This window comes from Lissotriton vulgaris, chromosome 4_1 (assembly GCF_964263255.1).
Source record: "Lissotriton vulgaris chromosome 4_1, aLisVul1.2, whole genome shotgun sequence".
Taxonomy (NCBI): domain Eukaryota; kingdom Metazoa; phylum Chordata; class Amphibia; order Caudata; family Salamandridae; genus Lissotriton; species Lissotriton vulgaris.
Genome location: NC_141691.1, coordinates 1559773301 through 1559792497, shown reverse-complemented (window position 1 = coordinate 1559792497; position 19197 = coordinate 1559773301). Strand labels below are relative to the sequence as shown.

The 19197-nt window shown below is 43.1% G+C and overlaps 1 protein-coding gene across 1 annotated transcript in view; it reads left to right on the top strand.

The window, feature by feature from the left end:
• GGH (gamma-glutamyl hydrolase) overlaps positions 1-19197 on the top strand; it is a 227472-nt gene that overhangs the window by 89264 nt on the left and 119011 nt on the right. Inside the window, exon 4 of the mRNA XM_086965799.1 lies at positions 14224-14308. Coding sequence (XP_086821925.1) covers positions 14224-14308 — 85 coding nt within the window. The remainder of the gene's footprint in view (positions 1-14223; positions 14309-19197) is intronic.

The window sequence follows — 19197 nt, the reverse complement described above, 5'->3', positions numbered from 1 at the left end:
AGGCATAGGCTGTTCTTCCAATAGAATGCCATTAAAGAGTTCAATTAATATTGGTATAATGGCGTTCTCAAGTGTTTTGTAGATCTCTCCCGGCAACCCATCCGGGCCTGCCGCTTTGCCTTTCTTGATTTGACTGATAGCTTTTTTCACCTCCTCTTGTGTGATGACTGATTCTAGTGATTTGCTCTGGGTCGTCGAGAAATTTGGTAATGTAATGGCTTCCAACTAGCTATCTCTTGCGTTTGAATCATTGGTGAGATCCTCTTTGTAGATGACCTGAAAAAATTCAAGAAATGCTCTTTCTATCTCAGGACTGGTAGTTCTTGTCTCAGACTCACCTTCTATCTTAATTTCCCTGATGTAGTTTAGGGCTTTATCAGATTTGATTTTCCAAGCCAGAATTTTTCCAGCACTTTCTCCAAACTCAAATTGGGAAGATTTACTCGCTTCCCACCTTCTATTTATTCTCTCCTGCAGTATTTGTTCTAATTCTGCTTTCAACTCAGCCATTTGTTCTTGTTCTTCAGCTGTACTTGAGGGTGAGGATGTTTTTGACTCTAAGGTTTTCATGCCTTTTTCTATTCTATTTATCTTGTCAAAGTATAGCTTTCGTCTATAGGAAGCTCTGTTAGTAATTTGTCCTCTTATAAACACTTTGAATGTCTCCCAGATGATTGTTGGGGTGGCTGAGTTTCTATTTAAGTCGAAGAAGGTTATAGACTCCTTAATTAGGAAGTTGATTTCCTCTTCTTCAAGTAGGAGTGTCCTATCAAAGGACCATGAAGGGTGTTTGATGGAGGTTTCAGCCTTAAGAGTAAACTCTAATGCCGAATGATCTGACAGATGAGATGGAAGGTATTCTATTGATTCTAGAGTATCTTTTAGACAGTAACTAAAAAAGGCATAGTCTATTCTAGATTTGTGTTTAAACCTGCTGTTCTTATAGGACACCCCAATCTTCTTACCCGCTTTTTCTCTCCAAAGATCAGCCAGACCCATGTGTGCCATAATTGCTTTTAATGTTTCCCTAGATTTGATCGAACCAATATTTTTCGATCTTATTGATTTATCTAGTTTGGGATCGAGCACAATATTAAAATCACCCATCCAGATTATTGGGTCTTGCACTGTTAGTAATTGAATCCTTATTGCATCTAGATGTGATGGGTCGTCCGATTTTGGACCATAATATCCCACCAAAACTCTAGTATGACCATCAAGCGAAACTCTTATCATTAGCCATCTCCCTGTTTGATCTTCCTTGCTCTCTAATATTTCTGCCTTTGCAGATTTTTTAAAGATAAACACTACCCCTCTTACGTTGGCATTATGGTTTGTGGAGCAAAATTTATCGATCCATCTATGTTTTTTTAATATAATATTTGCTTCTGTTTTGAGAAGGTGTGTTTCCTGCAACACTATGACCTGCGCCGGTGAGTCTCTCAGATATTGTAGTATTCGCTCACGTCTACCTCTCACGCGCAGGCCATTTACATTCCAGGACAAGAATTTAGTGCATGTCATAGTTTGCATCTTCTCCTGACACCCTTCGTTTTTTTTGTATTATATAGAATTTCCTTAGACCTAGCATGAAAATAGCCTGTTTTAGTAAAAAGTCGTAATATTGAATATTTAAGCGAACAGTTGAGGAGCACAAATGAGGATTTTTTTTCCCTTCTACCACCCCCCCACTCTCCCCTTACCCCGGGAAACCCCCCCATACTTACTCTGGCTTGGTCTTTAGCCAGATTAACGCCCGTCTGCAGCCCATCCATGGACTACTACTGCTACCTATTATTACAGGAGTATGTTAGTCTGTGAGCAAGTAAGGATAAAAAAGAGAGCTCCAAAAAAAAAAAAAAAAAATTATCTTCCTTTTTTTTCTTCTCCTCTCTCCTCTCTCTCTCTTCCCTCCCTTCCTTCCCTTCGTCATTAACCCCTTCCGTGCTTCGAACGTCCAACGGTCGTCGCACGCGCTACCTCGCTGGTGCTGCTCACGACCGTTGGACGTCCGAATCCCGTTAGCGCGATCGAACGTCCGCACTGGGGCGGAATGTTCGACGCGCTAAAGGGGTTAAAGTAATCGTAAGCGTGAATCAAGTGGGAGTTTCAAGTGCTGTTTGCATACATATATACATATACGTATACACGTGTATACGTGCACACCTATATAAACGCACATACACAAATATATCTAATTATTCATTCATTCCTACCTTCCCCTATGCATAGTTTCCCGTGATTATATATATACATTTATTGTGGGTATTTTATATATATATATATATATATATATATATATATATTTTTTTTCTTCTTGTTTTCCCTCTTTTATTCCCCTTTCCTCACTTTTCCCTTTTCTTTCCTTTTTTCCCCTCTTCCCCTTCTTTTTCCTTAATTACTTTCCCCCTTTTTTTTTTTTTTTTTCCCCAACCCCTTTTTTTTTTTTTTTTTTTTTTTTTAATTTTACCGTCTCCCTATTTGAAAATTCCTTTTCCTTTTTTCTTTATCTGTATATAAACCGCTTTCTAAGCCTTATGAGAATGAGTCTGGTCGTGGGTTTGGGCTTGGGCATGATCTCGGATGGATTCTAGCAGCTCATCTGCATCTTGAGTAGTGCGAACGTTATGCATTTTGTTATTATACATGATGCGCAAAAATGCAGGAAATCTCATCTGCACCGTAGCCCCGTAGGATCTAAATTTATCCATGCGCTGCCCCAATTCCCACTGTCTGTCCAGTGTAGTTTTTGAAAGATCAGAGCGAATTTCAAAGGAAAAATCCGGGCCTTTTATTGTACCGGCTTTCAAAGCTAGGTTTAGTATTTTCTCCTTAAGAGTGTACGTCTGGAAATTAATTAAGACTTTCCTAGGTTTGGTCCTTGCCGGATTCAAACGAAAAGGATCTCTATGTATCCGTTGGATGTCTTTGCCAAGTTCTTCTTCCGTTTCCTCCAAGTTAAGTGCCTCTTTTATTAGTTTTATTATGTATCCCTTGAGATCTCCACTTTCCTTCCCTTCCGGGATCTTCAAAAGTCGGATATTGTTGCGTCTAGAAAAGTTTTCCAACACTTCTATTCGCTCTTTCATGCTTTCTCCCTCTTTTTGAAGATTGTATATTTTTGACCTTGCACATTCAAGATTGTTTGTTAGTAGACCCACAGAGCTTTCTAGAGTCTCGGTCCTCTCATAAAGGCCATCAACCTTATGACCTAACTCCTCACAGGTTGCTCTTATTTCATTTTGATTAATCTTCGAGACTACAAATTCCTGTTTAATCTCTTCTCTCATTGTCGCAATGGAGGAGACTATACCCTCTAGCGATTTAGCGAGGTTCAGAGCTATGTTTTGTTCAGCTTCACTACCAACTAATACATCCAGGGACACCCCCTCTTTTGCTATTATGCTATGAGCTTCCTTCTCTGTAGGTAATTTTAGAACCAAAGGTGTGGGTGGAGTAGCCGATGCTTCGGCCCCTCGCCCCTCATCTTGTTGGGCCACAGTTAAACCTCCGGTTAATAGTGAGTCGGGGTTGCTCTGCATTTGCTTGCTGTTTTCTAATGCAGATGCTGCCATATCTTGGGTGATCTGCAGAACTTGGGGTAGGACTCTAAAATATGAGCGTAGTGAAGGTGTAATATCCCCTGGGGCTTTGGAGCTCTTATTCTTGAGTTTATTCTTAATTCTTTGTTGTTTTTTGCGGTCTAGGACTGATTCAGATTTTTTTTTAAGTCCTGTGCTTTCTTGTGAACCTCCCCCCAAGTGCACTCTGGGCCCTGTAGTTCTTTTTCTGAAGTTTTAGCCTTACTCCTTGTTACTCTCCCTTGAGATTCCTTAGTCTGATCCTCACTACAGCCTCTTATACGTTCGCTACTTATGGTCCCCCTTACATTAGTTAACCCCACCTTACTTGGGCAAGTGTTGGTTTTAGTTTGATCCTCCAGTTCGGCCGGTTTTCTTTGCACTTCTCCTGTTTTCCCGTTTTTTCCAGCTATCTCAGCCTCTGCTGCAACTACTGCCTTGTGGTGCCTTTCCTTGCTCCCATGATCATTCTCTGCCACTGTGTGGAGTCTCCGTGCAGCAGCCACCCGGCTGCGCCTTATCTCCGCTGCCGCCCGCCACCAACACAGTCGAGGAGCAGAGACCGGCAGAGATAACACTGCCGGTGGGCACATCCACAAATCCAAAGCAAGCCGGCTGACACTGCAACCGAGAGTCTGCAGTGAAAGTTGCAACCCGGGTCCCACCTCCCTCCTCTCAGCTCTCAGGAACTGCCAAAGAAACACCGGTCCTCTCCACGCTTCACTCTTGAGCCTGTGCTTGGAAGAGAGAAGAGAGAAAACGCCGTCACAAAATCTCTGCGTGTAATTTTCAAACGGGTCCGATTTTCCTCCCGCTTTCCCTCATTACTGCATCCTGGTGTTAGCGCCGTGGAGTAAGAACAGAATCTCCGGTCAGCGTGTAATCTTTAAACGGGTCCGATTTTTCCTCCCGCTTTACTGCTTCACTATTGAGCCTGTGCTTGGAAGAGAGAAAACGCCGTAGAGTAAGCACAAAAAAAAACGCCGTCACAAAATTCATGCGTGTGATTTCAAACGGGTCCGATTTTCCTCCCGCTTTCTCTCATTACTGCATCCTTGGATCAGCTGCTCCCCTGGGCGTGCGCGCCGCTCTAGCCTGCGGCCGCCATGTTTCCTTTATGTCTGACAGTCACCGTTTGTGAGGTTGTAAAATCATTTACTTACCTGGGGATCCTTATCTCTAATGACAACAGGTGGCACCAACATCTTAATATTGCTACATTAAGGCACAAGCAATTAGCAGGTACCATCATTAAGGAACATAGGAAATCGCTGACCAAACCGATTAAACCACCCCTGATCATATACGAGGCAAAAGCAATTGGGTCAGCTTTGTATGGGGCTGAGCTGTGGGGGCATGAAAATCTGCAGGAACTCCAAACATCAGAGAATAAATTCTTTAGGACACTCACAGGTACCCCACAGAGTAGTCCGTTATTGCCCCTGAGATATGAGCTTGGCAGGAGAGAAATCTCGGAAATGGCCAAACTACGACCGATTCTATACTGGCGTAGGCTTTGGACCACGCCTGAGCTCTCCCACTACGCGGATGGGTTCATTGATGTCATTAAAGCAGACCGCTTTAATAAAATTAGATGGTTCAAATCACTAAAACTTGCACTATTTGAACTAGGACTAAATGCATTATGGTCCGATCCAGTTGGGGTATCATTTCCCACCAAATCAACCTTAAAAAACATCTATTGGGAACGGGTTGCTAATAGGAGTTTGCTCAGCACCAGCAGCGGGTCCATGACCACCAGTTTTCTTGAAGTTAAACTGTACCCTATATATGAATTGTTTTGGGATTACATATCGTACCCCATGGATAGGAAACTGCTTTTTCAACTAAGGGTTGGTTCCCTCCCTCTCCGCAATTTAACATCTAAGTGGAAAGCAGGAGGTCCAGCTACTTTTCCAGTTTGTGGGGAAGGAAACTAAACTCTTGGACACTTTTTGTTCTCCTGCCAAGTATATTCTGCTCCAAGGCGAGCCTGGCTGGCGCCTATGTGCAGGAACTTAGGTACAAAAAGTAGCATGGTAGCGTTGCGTATTGTTAGATCTACTTCTTTGACTTGGATCACAATTGCCACTGCAAAGTACTTGGGGTGGGCGTGGGTAATAAGGCAGAGATTGCTAGTAGGGTAACTACTCTCTGCCTAGTTGTTCAGAGACTGCTAGACTATTGTCTATTCTCTGTAACGGTTCATTTTATGTGTCATTCGGAACGAAATTTTAATGATTTTTAGCACAATGTTACTGCAATCATATTTAACTGTATTTTTAATAGTAATGAACTTTACACCTGTGATCATGTTGAGAAATAACTTTTTATAATGTGATATGTGCTTATGTCTAAAATGACTTCTGTAATTTAATTGACTTTCTTATTACATGTTTGTATGTCTGCTTTTATGAGTAATACTCGAATAAAGCACTTTTTGAATTGAATTAAGTAAATATTTATGTTTCAGGGATTAGTGCTAGAAACTTGTGTAACATCCGTACCAAATTGGGTTACTGGTTTAGGGGGTGTTAGACCTGGCACCTTGGCGTGAGTCTCCCTTCCACTTTTTGCTGATGTGCCTCAGATGTTTTGCTGGTGTTCGCTGCTCAGGGCACTGCGTCACGGCCAATCCGTGCCGAAGTGCAAGTGCTCCCAATGTAAAGTGTATACGTGTAATTGATTTCCATGATTGGCTTATTGGGTTTACTGTCAGTCCCCAGTAAAGTGCACCAGGAGTGCCAGGGCTTGTAAATACCGATACGGCTCGTGGGCCTGCAGCGCGGGTTGCGCCACCCACAGAAGCTGCCTTGTAAAATGTGTCTAAGGTCTGCCATTGCAGAACCTGCGTGCAGTCTGGTACAGTCATGCTGGCTGAGTGGGTAAGTGCACACACTTACCAGCCTCTAACCCTTCCCTTCCCTTTACTTCATGTCAGTCACCCCTTTGGTAGGCCCACGGGCAGGGTGCATTGTAAGCATAAGGTAGAACACGCCCTGATGTGCGCGACATGTCCTAATAGTGAATTACAACCATTCTCGTTTTTCACTATTGCAAGGCTACCTGTTCTCGTAGGCCAGAATGGGCTGCTGGATTATTACCCTCTATAATCCCAGTAGACTCAGGGAACATGGTAGGAAGTAAAGTTTAGTATGCCTGAACTCAGAATAATAAAATACTTATTTTAGTAAAGTTTATTTTAATATCCTGTGTTTGCAAATGCTACTTTTAGAAAGTTTGCATTTGCTTGCCTAACCATCTCGGCCCGCCTCTGCTCTTATGTGTATTTGCTGTCTGGGTTGTGTCAGTGACAGGGCTGGGGGAAGACAGATGGGGAATAGAAAGATTACACCTGGATGGGTGGGGGGAGAGCCCCTTGACTCTGAATCGATCGGTGCTCTGCCACCTCAATGCCGGCTCCGCCCCTGGGGAGCGGCTGACGACTCTGCCCTACACCTTGTAAGAAGAGAGGGGAAGACCGTCAACAGAGTACTCCTGGACTGTACTTGTCTTCACAATGCTGGCTCCACCTCCTGCGGAGCATCTGCAGGGCCTGCCCTGCTCACTGAAAGGAAAAAACAGACTTCGCAAAACAAAGTACTCAAGAGCTGAGATGGACTATGCAAAGGCCCCCCTGGCCTGAACGAACAAAAGAATCTGTGTATAAAAAGAGGAGCTCCGCTCCTACTAAATCAGATCCTGTTTTGACCACGACAAACCTCTGCCTGACTAGAAGGACCAAGGGAAGCTGAAGGAAGGAAACCGGTCTCTGACCTTGGGGACGGGCCTGCAGTGGTGCCTTGCTGAGAACAGAGAGTACGTTGGTACCAGAGACCCGGTGCTGCACCTGTCTGCCCGAGAACGCGACGACCCACACAGATCCACAGGTACGACCCGGCCTACTAAGAAGAAGTACGTCCCGCAGGCTTGAGCGGCGCCTCGCCCCGTGAGTTTCTCCCGACCCCGGATCGCCACAACCCTCCACTGTCCCGCTCACCCGCCTCGCACCTTGAGGGGGCTTCGAGCCGGATAAATCCTCGGAGAACCGCCAGCCACGTCCCGGGTCCGCCCTCACCTGAGGCCGCGCCTGAAACGCCTTGGACACCCGCAACAAGGTACACTTGATCTCGACCCCGAGTTCACATCGGATCCAGGGTCCGCAACGTTTGTTTTCCCTGTCGTCCGTCATTCACCCACAGGTCGCTTCACCAGCACGAAGCGCGCATCGACCCTCAGCGTGCCTTGCTGACAAAGAACACTTAAGAACTATTGCCTATTTAAATCTGGTGGCCTCAATCGCTAAACATTATATGATGTTGTAATATCCCTGCATATGAAGTATATCTTTTACATAAAGTCTACAATATTTTTGATACAACCTTACGACTGGTGTCCGTCTGTGGTGGGCCAGTGGGTTTACTGTATGTGATCACAAATGCTTAACTAACTATCGCCCTGAAGATTAGCTTTGTCTGCTCGTGCCACACTACCTAGAGGGTGAGCCAGGATTATTTCTAAGGAGTAGTTCTCTTACCCTGACTAGAGGAGAGGGTCCCTGTTTGTCACAAGTGCATACCTGTGCCAACCAGGGACCCCCGGAGTCTAACAGGGGGGTTGAAACCCTACTCGATCAGCAACCACAATTCTTGTCAGGATGAAACACAAGCAAGCCCCAAGTTAACCTTTGCTCAACTTCCTGGTAGCTTGGCACAAAGCAATCAAGCTTAACTTAGAGGCAATGTGGAAAGAGTTTATACATTACAAAAACATTAATAAACTGAAAACACAATAGAAGAAAAATCTCACACCAACTTAGAAAAATAGAGTACAATTTAATGCATCATTTGACACCTAAATGACAAACCTCTCATCAGTACAACCATAGACATGTAATGTTAAAGATGTAAGTGAAAATAGTCTCTAGCGCCAACTGTGGCTATCTGGTTGCGCTAGAATAGGACTAAGTCACAAGTTTAGATCGACTGCTTTGGAGCGCCTTTTGGATACAGGGACCAAGTTAAACTCTCTGAACAAAGTACCTTAAATCCTGAATCGCGAAGCTTTGTGAGATCCCACGTTGATGATGCGTTGCGCAGTGGTGGTCCAAGGAATCTGTGGTACTGCGATGCAAAGTCCTGCATTGTCATTGGGATGCCACTGCCTCGGGGCTTGAGATGCAAAGGCTTATGCCAAGGATGCATCACGCATCGGCTATTCCAAGGTAGCTGCAGGGCTGCGATTTGAGATCCTGTGTCGGGGATGCATCACACAGGTGCTGTTCCAAGGGAACTGCGATGCTATGATTTGAAGTCCTGCATCATCGTCGTGGATGCCGTCAATGAGGGGCTTGTGACGTGAATGCCTGCATCGAAGATGCTTTGCGTAGTGTCATTTCCGAAGAAGCTGTGAGGCTCCATTGTGAGGTTCAGCATCGGGGATGCATCACACGGTTGCGTTTCGGAAGTGGTTGCAAGAAGGTGCATTGCACAGCATCGGTCCTGCTCACAGGACCACAGCTGGGCTGCCAGAGTACCTTAAGGCCCACTTCCTAGTGTTCAGGACTAGGGGACTTTACTTCGAGGGTAGGAAGCACGTCAGACAGAGTCCAGGTGCTGAGTTCAAGGTGGTTGGAGCTTTTCTGTCCCTGAGGCTCTGATCAGGAGACCAGCCAACTACCCCTTGGAGTCACTCTGATTGTCCTAGGTTCAAGGTGCAGGTCCAGGCCATCTCAATCAGACAGCAGGACAGCTGAGTAGCCGTCCTTCTTGCACATCAGTCCTTCTGATTTTCCACAGGCCCAGAGGGGCCTGATGAGTTATGTCTGAGGGTCCAATCTTTATACTTGGTGCCCACTTTGAAGTAGGAGAAGGTTCTGGAGGTGTCCAGCCCCAGAGGTGCTTGGAATTTGTTGCCTTCCTGTCCTGACCCCAGCTTGTCGGGGGTCACAAAAGATTAGTGGCAAACCCCTTTGTGAGTGTGCTGGGCAGAACCTTTGTGATGTGCACATGTGTTAGGTGACATCTATTTCTCCTCATGAATTCATGACCCATCCTGCCAACACCTGTTCCCACTGTGTGTCGCAACCAAAGTACAACTAGGTTTCCATTTAACCGACAGCAAGAATTCTTATACCTTTTGTGAAAGCACCACCCGTCTGGCGCAAATCGTGCCATCCACATTTTAACTTGCCTCTTTTCGCCTGCAACGTACACATTTATTTCTCTATTCAATCAGATAAACCAGTCCACACCCTGAAAAGAATCCTACAAACCACCTTGGGAATCGAAACGTGTCGGCATTACACAACAAATTAGGTTTTCCCCAGTAGAAGGTTTATTTGAATTGTCTCACTACTGGGCCTAATGTCTCTTTTTCCCGTGGGTAGCAGCTTCTTGAATTTGTTACACAATGTGGATGCTAGAGGTTGTCCTAGTAGCTGCTCCGTTTGAGAACTAAGACTGGTGATATAATGTTTAGATCATTGTTGTTCTGTATCAAACTTCATGTATTGTTTGTGACATCACATTACTCATTACTTCATCACAAAGTCTGTATGTCTTTGTATTATTTGTTGCCTTAATATATATAATTTGTTCTTGACTGAAACGTATCCACCCTTACCTAATCCATGATTACATGTGGAGTAAAGTGTACAGAACTACGTAGCAAATAAATGCTTCAAGCCCATATCAATTGAATTAATGGCCTTTAGTCTGTTAAATTAGTTTATCAGCATTCGAATGTGACGGCTAGGACACACCTCTCCTCTTTTTCATCACTTTCAAAAAGTGGCATTTTCAGAATTGTGACTTAAAATCCAACTTCACCATTAAAGAGGGTTTTATATTCCAATTTTTAGATACCCAGTTTTATACTCCAAACTGCTCCCAATCGAAAGTTGCCACTTATTAAATGTAGTAGGGTAACCCAATGCTATACTGTGGAAAAAGGATTTAAGAGTTTTTCACTATCGGGACATGTAAAAGTTAGAAGTACATGTTTAACATTTTAAATATACTGCACACTAGCCTATGGGTTATTTAGGGGTGGCTTGTATGTATCAAAAAGAAAGGTTTAGGCCTGACAATATGTTTATCTTGCTAGGTACAAATGGCACTTTAAAACTGCACACACATGCTCTGTTAACTGACCTGAGACATGTTTTAAAAAGGCTACTTAAGTGGGTGGCTCAATGTGTGTTGCAGGCCCACTAGTAACATTTAATTTACTTGCCCTAGATACATGTATTACCCTTTACTAGGGACTTGCAACTAGTAAGTGAAATGTGCTAGTTGGGTATAAGCCTATATTGCCATGCTTAAAGGAGAGAGCACTAGCACTTTAGCAATGGTTAGCAGCAGTATAGTGTGTATTGCCCTAAAGCCAGCAAAAACCAAGCTAACAAAAACCGGAGGACGGAAGGTAAAAATTTGGGGGCAAACCACACCAAGGATGTCATGTCCAACAACATCCATATTTTGAGCTTTGTCAACCAGATTCAAAGTTTTAACACATCATTGAGGAAGTCTTCCCATAATGTTGCACACCTTTTTCCTTATTGTTGGATAGTTACATCTTCTCTGACAACCAATGTACTCAGATACTGAAGGTACAGATTGAAAACTGTGATTGTTAAAATCAAGACTCGTGCAAGCTCCAATGTAACGGAGATTTATTCGAACATTCATTTCCCTATTTTAATTATGTGACGTCATTGAGAGATGAATAAGGAATACTGTTTAGATAGTTTTCCTTAAAAAACTATTTGGTGTTCCAACATTGCCGTCTGTTTTTGGTGTTTATTTGCATCAAATGATGTCGAGATTGACAAGGAGGAATGATTTGCTATTGTCTAGGTTGCATTTAGATTGTCCAGAAGTTTGAGAATGACTCTTTCAGTGCGTTGTCTATTGTGAAAGCCAGCATCGTATTTTACTAAGAATGTCTTTGTTGATGAAGAAGTTAATCCGATTGGGAATGCATCTTTCAATTGCATTACTGAACTGTGGTAAATTCATTTATTACCTCTTCAGCTACAGTCTTCCTACCTATTTTGGGTTTTGGCAATCCCACAATTTTGACCTGTTGTACATTAGCCACTTGCTTCCTTTCGAAAGCTGATGGATCTGGGTTCAATATGGTTTCTCAATCTCCGGCCCTGTAATGCTTTGCAGAGATGCCAAGGAGTCAGTATGTCCATGGGAAATGTGTCTGTGTGTCATCAGCCTTGGGCTGAATTGTCAGCCCTTTGCTCCAGCTGGACTCCCTCAATATCCTCCTCCCCCTCTTGGGTGTTGGTAGGACAAAGCCCAGCCCTTCCACACGGCCAGTCTCTCCGCTAAAGCGCGCTGGTTGCAGCGATCCTTGGCAACAGTAAGTGATCATCCCATGCTTAGACTTGGACACTCCTTGAGGCCTAGCCTATGATCGATCACACTCTCAATTATGCCAGTAAGCACAGGGTCACTATACTTTTGTTGGTAAGGAGTTAGGGGCTCAGTCCATCTAAATGAAAATAATATGCCAATCTTTAAAGTTCAAATGTATTGCATTGTTAACATTATTTAGCGACTATTTTTGTCAGTGGTTTCTTGATTCCATATGCTTTATTTTCTTTGGTAGTTTGTCTGCCCACATTATTTTGTTTTTATTACATAGCCTGAACTTAATATTGAAATATTTAACAAGCCATTAGGAAGCGAATGTAAATATCACAATTAAAAACAGCATAGGGGCCGCGTCTCCTTTATGACCTTTTAAGATCTGGATCCTCATCATTTCATGTCCCATCATATTTGTGATTTGGAGACGGTCACAAAACCACAAATAATTTTCTGACTTTTAAAAGGGCTTGAGTAAATAGTAAAAAGGTATTTTGCGGGTGCAGAACTTGTGATATTGTGAATCACAAGCTCTGTCACAGTTAAATAATTCTTAATTGTTTTTCATTCATTGAATAAACATAGTATTTGAATTGGCATCTTTACTTTCATTAGGATTAAACCTTTGTTTTGGACTTCTCCTTGAGCTATACTTTGAGCTCTCAGAATAAGAAGAATACAGTCCTTAAGCTTTCTTTTATGGATCGGTATACCTCTCTATGGCTCCAGCTCGACCATGGCATCCAGAAACTGATGACAGAACACTTTTTAAAGCAAGGCCGTTCCTTCTTACAAATGATGGAAAACATAGATGTTTGCTAATATACCTTCCCAGTTATTATTTTCTCAATAGCCATACATATTTTTGTCTCTCTTTTACGCACCAGCTTTATTTAATTAACTGGATTTAAAAAATAATTATATTAAATTTACATGAATAGTTTTATTTTGTTTACACCTTCACTCTTTTTGAGACAAGCTGTCCTACTCTGCGTGTGCCCTCAAACCGCAACCAGCACAAGTTAACCTGATTCTGACCCTGGTGGTGCAAGACTTGTGCCCTTGACATATACATTTGGGGCCAGATGTACGAACACTTTATTTTGCGTGTGTCTGATTGCAATTATTTGCGACTTGCAATTAAAGAATCGTAATATGAAATGGACTAATATGTCTCAGATACCTTAGCAATTCCCAAATGGGTCGCAAGGAACCTGCCTCATCAATATTCATTAAGCAGGACACAATTTACTACCCATTAGGAATGGGCAATAACACAGGAATGGTGGCCTGCTGGGGGCCGCAGACTACCATGTCTGTGTTTGCTTTTAAATAAAGCAACATACTTTTTTTTAAAAAAATGCAGCCCGTTTTCTTTAAAGGAAAACAGTTTTCGTTTCAAAAAGAAGAATGCAACATTTTGGTTTCATTTTAAGGGTAGGCAGTGGTCCGTGGGACCACAGTCTGTTCTGGAAACGTTTTCGCTACCATTCACAAAGGAGAAGGGGTGGACCCCTTCTTGTTTGTGACTGGCTTACTGCCTACTTGAATTAAACAGTGCTTGTTTTACGACCGCATCCTGGTCTCAAAGGAATTGTACATCCCACTGCGACTGCTATTAGGAAGGGATGACCTTGGCACGTCCATTCCTAATAGCGATTTGCAAACGCTATTTTGTGAGTCGGTAATTGGTTACTGACTTGAAAAATATGGTTGGTACATTCCAAATAGCATTTTAGGGGCTGCAAACGGGCCAAATCCCCATTTGCAACTGTTAAAAACCCTGGTACATCAGGTCCTAAACATTTTCTATTCCAAATTCCAAATGAACCTCATGCTCTTTCCACATTCTACGCCTCATTTAGCATTTGAAGGAAACAGAATTCTCCAATTTCTGGAGGAAACTATATACAAAGTAGAATCCACTGAATTTCCTCAGAATTTCTTGTACCAGCATGATATTATTTTGCATAGTGCTGTGGAGGGAATTCGGACAACGGGTTATACTCTGTTCTTGAGTTTCCTCTACAAACTGGAGGATTTTAGGTTCCCTCCAAAATCTAAGTGTAGCCCTTTGTCTCTCTGCATTCCATGGCAATATTAGTTGTTTATTGGGCTGTATTCACTATGATGGGCGTGCCTACCTTGCGTTTGTATCTGTGGGTATCCAGTCAGCCGCTTTCAGCAACAGTTTCCTTACTGACAGTTCAATGTGATTTAAGAGCCTGCTAGTGAAACTCTTTCGTACCATTTTTCAGAGTACTGTTTCCAGGAGGTGGTGTTGATCTTAAGACATCTGGATATGCCAGGGCTGCTTATACATTTTACAAGCTGGCACTCAAGGTAAGGCTTATTGATCTGCAAAGACAATCTGAAATGAAGGTAATTAATACAACCTGCTAATAATTTTGAAAGAACTGTATAAAAACAGTGAGCGTTTTATTTGTCAGAAATGTACAGCTAAACCTATATCATCCATTTTGATTATTTGCGTGTCCTAGCTTCCTTTTGGCTGCTTGGGTGAAAACCTCCTGTTTTGCTGGGAAAAAACTAGTCACTAGTAGTTGTAGTGTAACATGTGCCAAAAGGCATTCATATAAGAGTCCATCAGTATAGAGTATCTGTTATGAAGTTGTAAAATGGCCAATGTAACAAACTTAGCCCTATGATGGCAAGGGAGGGTTTCAAGCAGGGTTGTGATTTATTGTTCACCACCAGATGCTATTTCGACCCTTTGGAGTTTACCAAGCATCTCCTTTGACTACTCTCACTCCACAAATTATAGGAAACAGTGGTTCACCAGGTACTCATTTCATATGAAACTATTTATATGATTAACCATTCAATTACTACACACAACAAATGGAAAAATACACAATCAAAGTATCAAAGTTTCTAATAGCAGAAGGTTTACTGCAGCAATTCATAACAAGTATTAGAAATACAATACATCTCACATTTGTTTGATTTGGAGCTATTGGTATTGTAAATGTCAATGACACAACCGTGCACATAGACATGCACACACTCAGAAACACAGCCAGCTGCAGCTGCATAAACACACATGCAGACACAGAAGCATGCATACAAACACACAAACACTCATGCACACACATGCAGGCGGACACAAGTGTATACAAACAAACACAGACACACGCAAACCTAGTCATATACATAAACAAGTATTCACATACATATACAGTATTAAAAAGGGGAGACAGATCTAGACACTCACACACTTCTCCATAAAAGATTTGATCCTCACACAATAAAAAGTAAGGAAACAATTCCTCCAAAATGTCGTAGTTTACATATTCCTTTATTTTTTAATTATAATTTCTTTCTTCACAGTAGCCAACGCCTTTCGTCCTGTTTGAGGACTTCTTCAGGGCTGCAAAACACAGACAATATACAATATTAAAAATCTTTTAAAAACCAACATGTATGTGTAGACCGTGTCATTTGCACAATTTATATAACCATTCAATTAGATTCTATTTACATGATAACATAGTCGTACCTCTAAGGCCATGTTCACAAGGTATGACAGTATGGAAAACTCATATAACATGAGTTCTGTCAAACACTTATACCATAAATCTGTGCTTTTACAATATTATAGTTACAAGTAAAAACATGTTTTTGTGTTATCATACATATTTACAAGCTGAGCAGAAAAGCATCCCAAGTCAGGGATTACATTAGAGAAAACCATTGTAACTGTACACAGTGGCATAGGGAGACCCTTATATTGCCATAATCGTCCTGTCAAGACAGTACCCACGGAGTAAAACTCATATGAGTATACACAGCATCATAGGGAGACCATTGTAATTTCAGAAGAACCTATGACACAATCCCAAGAAAGGACCTTGTAATTACATCATATTGTTCACCGCCAGATGCTATTTCAAGCCTTTGGAGTTTACCAAGCATCTACTTTGACTACTCTCACTCCACAAGTTATAGGACACAGTGGTTCACCAGGTACTCATTTCATATGAAACTATTTATATGATTAACCATTCAATTACTACACACAACAAATGAAAAATACACAATCAAAGTTTCTAACAGCAGAGGGTTTACTGCAGCAATTCATAACAAGCATTAGAAATACAATAGATCTCGAGAAGCAAGATGGCGTCCGCGCGAGTGGACGTGTAAGCTGACCACTCCTCGCGCCCCTGCAAGCTGTTTGGGAGGTCCGGACCGGGAGAGTTCTTGGTGGTATACCGGCATTATAGTGCTTTGCGAAAGCGGCGGATGGTGTCCGCTTAAAGAATAATGCCGGTAGTAGGTGGTGGCAGGGTCACGGCGCTCCACCCTGGGCTCCTGATCTTTTACACCTGTGGAGCAGGGAGTTCGGAACAGAGGCTGAGGCGGAGTAAGGAGTGAGGATAAGCGGAGGAAAAAAGCCGGAGACACCGAAGACGCCAAGACATTAATACTCGGCAGCGATTTTGAAGGCAGGCTGTCTCTGCTTTGAAGCTCGGTGTGCTGCCGTGTTGACGGAGGATAGGAGCAAAGGCTCAGAGGCTGAGGCGGAGAAAGGAGTCAGGAGCAGCGGGGGAAGAAAGCCCAAGACACCGAAAGACGCCGAAACACTCACACTCGGCAGCGTTTTGAAGGCAGACAGTCCTGTTTTGAAGTTCTGTGTGTTGCCGTGTTGTCGGAGGATAGGAACAGCGGAATATTCGGCGGAAAATTGATTGGCAGTGGTGTGGCAGCGGCTGAGTTGCGGTGTTCCGCTTTGGTCTCTTGTTGCCTCGGGTGGTGTTGGGAGCGAGGACTGCTGGAGTGGTAACCTGGAAGACGCTGAAAACGGAGTGAGGGATTGCTCACGTGTTGGCAGGAGAGTCGTGAAGTGGCGAATACAGCGCACAGAGAATCGTGCCACTGCAAGGTAAAGGCAAAGGCAATAAATAATAATTAAACTACCTATCGAGTGAGAGCATTGGGACTATTTTGCTTCTGATACTAATTGCTAACTGCTAATATAATAAAAGCATTGAAGTGTTCAAATTGCCTTGAACGGTGAAGATATGGCGCCTAAGGGTACAAGGGGGAAGCAGAAAGTTGCAGAAGATAAGGGGGGAAACGGAGCTCCCAAAGAAGGGGCTAAATCCGCCACGGGTAAAAAAAGTCAGCCCAAAACACCAGTGGAGACAGTGAAGGACCGCACACAAGTAGGGGCTGATGCCGGTTCAACTATGGGAGGCACGGATAAGAATGTGGTGATCCCGTCTATCTTCACAGCAGCAGCAGCTGCAGCGGCAGCAGCAACAGGAAAAGAGAGAGCCAAGGGGGACGGTGTAAAGACTCTAACTCTTGTTGCACCTTCGGAGGGTGATGATATTGTCACCGACCTTGGCGCCATTGGAGGAAAGGAACAGGGGCAGGAACAGACTCAACTGGATGGAGAGTCCGGAGACTTTTACTCTATGTCCGAAGCGTCCCTACCCTCGTCTTGTGAAGATCTGGTATCGCACTATGCATTGCAAATGAGTTTGAAAGGTGGAAGCCCGGCTAGTAGCTTATGCCAGGATGATTCTATTGATAATACAGAAGATAGCCCCTCTACTGTATGAGACTTAAACATTGAAGCCTCAGATCATATCAGAACTGAGACAGGTATAGAGGAGGCTACTGATCAGGGGCATAATGAGATTTCGCTAGCATTGATATATGAATCGATAATTTCATTGCGTGATGAGACCAGGGAGGAGAGCCACAGAGTCCAGAATATGTGTCGCAAACTCCAAAACTCAGTTCGAAGGCTTGCTAAATCACCAGCCGATACAGCTAACAGGTTCAACGAGGCGGAGACTCGTATCTCTAGCTTGGAAGACGCAGTTGAACATCAAAAAGGAACTACAGAAGCTCTACAAGGGTTAAAGGAGGATACCCTCTGGAAGTTAGCGGATTTTGAAAACAGGGCTCGTCGGAACAATTTGAGGGTCCTCCAAATCCCTGAAGGAAAAGAAGGCCAAGATCCACGCAAATTCATGGTTAATCTCTTTAAGGACGCCTTCCCAGAATTAACAAAGTGGGATTGGGACAGGGAGGTCGAGAGGGCGCATCGCTTCCCATTTAATTTGAAAGGGGCTCCTGAGCAAGTGATGGAGAAGGCAAGAGAAAGAAATTTAGATAGACCCAGGGCTCTGCTAATATCTTTCAACAGCTTTTTGGCCCGGGAAGAGGTATTTAAGCTTGCTAGACCTAACAAGAAACGGCCTGGCCCTGGGTTTGAGTTTTTTGTAACCCCTGATTTTTACAAGTATACGGTTGATAACAGATGGCAACTACGACAGTTAATAACCCCATTACAGGCTAAGGGTGCCCAAGTGTTCCTTCTTAATCCTGCAAAATTGAAGATTATTTATAGGGAGAGAACTAATTTTTTTTCCAATGTGGGGCAAGCTAAGGAGTTTCTGAGTAAGATTACTATAGCAACCGAGTAAGCACTAAACATGGGGGCAGAAATCAGAAAGATGGTACTATGAATGTTCTTTATTTTTTGTGTGCTTATCACAAGGTTGAAATTTTTTTTTAAAACAGGGAAGGGGGAAAAAAAGGGAATAAAAAAAGAGAGTAAAGGAGGCTCTGTGGGTACCTAATCTATATTCCGGTTAGGTCATACTAGTAGAGGAAGGATGTATACTAATCCTACCTCTTATGAATGACAGAGTACATAAGAGTAGTTTTGCGGGGGTGAGCGGGGGATTGTCAGCTACATCTACAGGACCATAAGTCCGAATGCTTCGTTATTGGGAAGGGTGGGGGGTGGGCAAGGAGGCATCGGGGTAGGGGGAGGGGGAGGGATGAGGAGGGGGAAGGGTTTGGTGGAGGGGTTAAAAGGGGTTAAAAAATCCACACTTCAAAATGGATAAGAGATATTATATGGTGTTTAGAACGTTAAATGGGCCAAGTCTTATGGAAACACTAGTTGAGCGGTATGTCTATGAATAGAGATCTTCGAATATGCTCGCTAAATGTCTCTGGGTTGAATAATTTTAATAAAAGAAGAAGAGTAGCGGCCGAGTTGCGCCATGTTGCCGCAGATGTGGTTTGCTTACAAGAAACTCATCTTCCATGGAATAAACATCAAATATTAACTGAATTGGGATTTAGTACTTTAGTTTCCTCACAGCAATCCGGTATGACGCGGGGGTAGCTATCTTAGCTAAAAAAGATTTGGTTGTGATACGCCGGAAAGCAACAGACACAAA